The 2,692-nt window shown below is 48.7% G+C and overlaps 1 protein-coding gene across 3 annotated transcripts in view; it reads left to right on the forward strand.

The window, feature by feature from the left end:
* The window catches only part of ERG (ERG, ETS transcription factor), a 174,958-nt gene that overhangs the window by 108,284 nt on the left and 63,982 nt on the right, over positions 1 to 2,692 (forward strand). For all 3 annotated transcript variants that reach the window (XM_006916737.1, XM_006916739.1, XM_025050208.1), the window contains one exon: positions 1,325 to 1,542. In XM_006916737.1, the coding sequence (XP_006916799.1) occupies positions 1,325 to 1,542 (218 nt within the window). The remainder of the gene's footprint in view (positions 1 to 1,324; positions 1,543 to 2,692) is intronic.

Here is a 2,692-nt window from a genome sequence, read left to right on the forward strand (position 1 = left end):
GAAGCATCCTTATTTATTTAAAGATCAACTCAGAGAATAAGAAGGGAATGTGAACGTAAACATATATCCCAAACCAGGACGTGTAAGAGAGGCGTTTTAGGCCGTGGGGGCAGGGGGAGCAGATGATCAAACCAAATCACCTCTGTCACTGATTCACTGTTGACCTTGGGCAGCTCACGTCAGCTCTGGACCTTTCTGGGTCTCAGATTTTCTTATTTGGGGATGAGAAGTTTGGATTAGACAGTCTCCGCCGTGCCCCCAGCTCCAAAGTTCCCATTTTTTTAAAAAAAAAAAAAAGAAAGAAAGTGTGACCGAATCAGCATTAGCATATCCGTTGATAGCAATACTACGGACACCTGAGGACCACAATGAAAAAGAGCTTCATGTGTTTTTTTTGTCCTGTTATAAACCACAATGGGATCGTCTCATAGCGATTACGTATAATAGCTGCACAATATATCATTCACGTAGTTGAAATTTTCAGATCGAATTTGCCTTTGCTGAATTGAAGGGCGAGGTAGCCAGAGGCTAGCCGTTTGTCCGACTTAAAAGTGGAGAAAAATGCTCTAGCAGTGACAGACCTGTATTTCTTCTCCCCAAATCGTGCAAAAAGAGCAAAGATGTCCACAGAAAGTAAGGAGGGCAGAAAGAGCTAGTCGGTGATCCAGATATTTTAAACATCCTGGTATTTGGAGACATCTGGATAGCTCACAGCACTTCTTTGCGTGTGTTTCATTTATCATCCAGATGTTCGCCATCATGGGAGCACCGCTCGAAACTCTATTTCGGCTAATAACTTAGAGGTGGAGAGACTCGTATCTCTGTGTGTTTGTCTTTGGTGCTTCATTTTCCCCTGGCTCTTCTAAGTACCTCTCCCCTAAACTCTGCTGGGAACGTGGCCGTTTCGCCAGATGCTTAGGTGTGAGCCGTCACATGTCTTTTTTTAATCTTCATGGCCGTTCTGTACCCTGTCTGCTTGGATTATAGATTGCATTTGTCAAATAATGACACATGCAATTGGATGTCTCCTAAGACCTTTGAAATCCCACTTCCTCGAGTTGAGATTAAAGGGGGCGTTATCCACACCGCCGCGGTCCAGCCCGGGGTGTTTGGTGACCTGCGTAAAAGTTTCCCTGGGCCGGCCAGTTCCGACGTTTATGGTCTAGAGGGAAGAAAAACAGCTACTTTTTTTTCCTGAGTAGACATGGAGGCCATAAAACTACCTAAAATGCGGTCCCAGTTAGAAATGACTCAGAAGTCAGCACCGTTTTGAGACATGCCTGTCCTTCGGAGTGTCCTGAATTGTGTTTCTTTGGGCGTCCAGGAAGCCTTATCAGTTGTGAGCGAGGACCAGTCCTTGTTTGAGTGTGCCTACGGAACGCCACACCTCGCCAAGACGGACATGACCGCGTCCTCCTCCGGCGACTATGGACAGACATCCAAGATGAGCCCGCGTGTCCCTCAGCAGGACTGGCTGTCGCAACCCCCGGCCAGGGTCACCATCAAGATGGAATGTAACCCGAACCAGGTGAACGGCTCAAGGTAAGGAGACCGCCGACTCTCACTCTTCTGCTTTTCCTGTCCCTCGCAAGGGGCCCGAGGGCCTCTCCACGCTTCTCCAAAGACCGTTTCGGAAAGTAAGAGCATCGTCCAGGAACGCGGGCCAGTCGGAGAAAATGCGTTCTCCGATGGTTCGCGTTGAGGGTAGAGGTTGTAAAACCGGTAGTATATTTACCGAGGTCCTTTGAAGACGTGGTGTTCAATTCGATTTTCCAGGCGTGGGGGCGCTGTGGGAGGGGGGACCGTTCACACATGTGGCAGAATTCATCTCTGAGGTTTTTATTGTCTGGAAAACAATGCTGTCTTACGTTTCGATGGAGAGAGAGTGTCAGCTAGTGGCCAGGCATTATAGCATATGTCCAAGCCCTACGCCTTTGCTCATGGATCTGCTTTGTCGTATGTCAGCCACCCCTCTTCCCCCCTCTGTCCCCTTCTCTTCATGCATGATGCTTTTTCTCATCTGCACTGACACCTAAAACCAGGCTCCGCTCTCCCCCCCAATCATGAATATTTCTGAGTTTGTCACGATGCTGCTGCTGTCACGTAGAATGCATTAGCAAAGGGAGAAGGACCCCTGGCCCTCAAAAGCATTTCCTTGGATGTAGTTTTGAAAAGTAAAGTTGGTTTCAATTAGGACATGTTACCCCATATGTATTCAAGGAGAAGAATATAAGATCTCGGGACGGAGAAAGGACCGTTTGTCCTCAGGGCTGCGTGAGCTGACGCCACGGTGTAGGAGCAGCTCACGCTTCCTAGCGCGTGGCACACCCAGTGCCCTGTGTGTTCTCCAAGCAGCCCTGTGAGGGCTGTTTGTGTCCATTCGATGCACGAGGAAACTGAGGCTCGGGCTGTTCCTGGCTAGCCCAAGCTCACTGCTTCACGGGACTCAGAATCCAGATTCAAACCGAGGCGCATTTGATTCCACACTGTTTATTTTCCACTCTGTTGCAGCTGTAACAGGCCCTTTCTGCTACATACGTATATTAATGCCGTGTACGTTTTTCGTAAGTGTCACATTTTATGAATGCTACAAACCACTGCGTCAACTTCTAGTGTGGTGTTGATGAAGGCGCCAATTGCAATACCTTAGAGGGCATGTCACAGGGACGCCGGACGTGCCAAACGAGAGCTG

This window comes from Pteropus alecto, unplaced genomic scaffold, assembly GCF_000325575.1.
Source record: "Pteropus alecto unplaced genomic scaffold, ASM32557v1 scaffold97, whole genome shotgun sequence".
Lineage (NCBI taxonomy): Eukaryota > Metazoa > Chordata > Mammalia > Chiroptera > Pteropodidae > Pteropus > Pteropus alecto.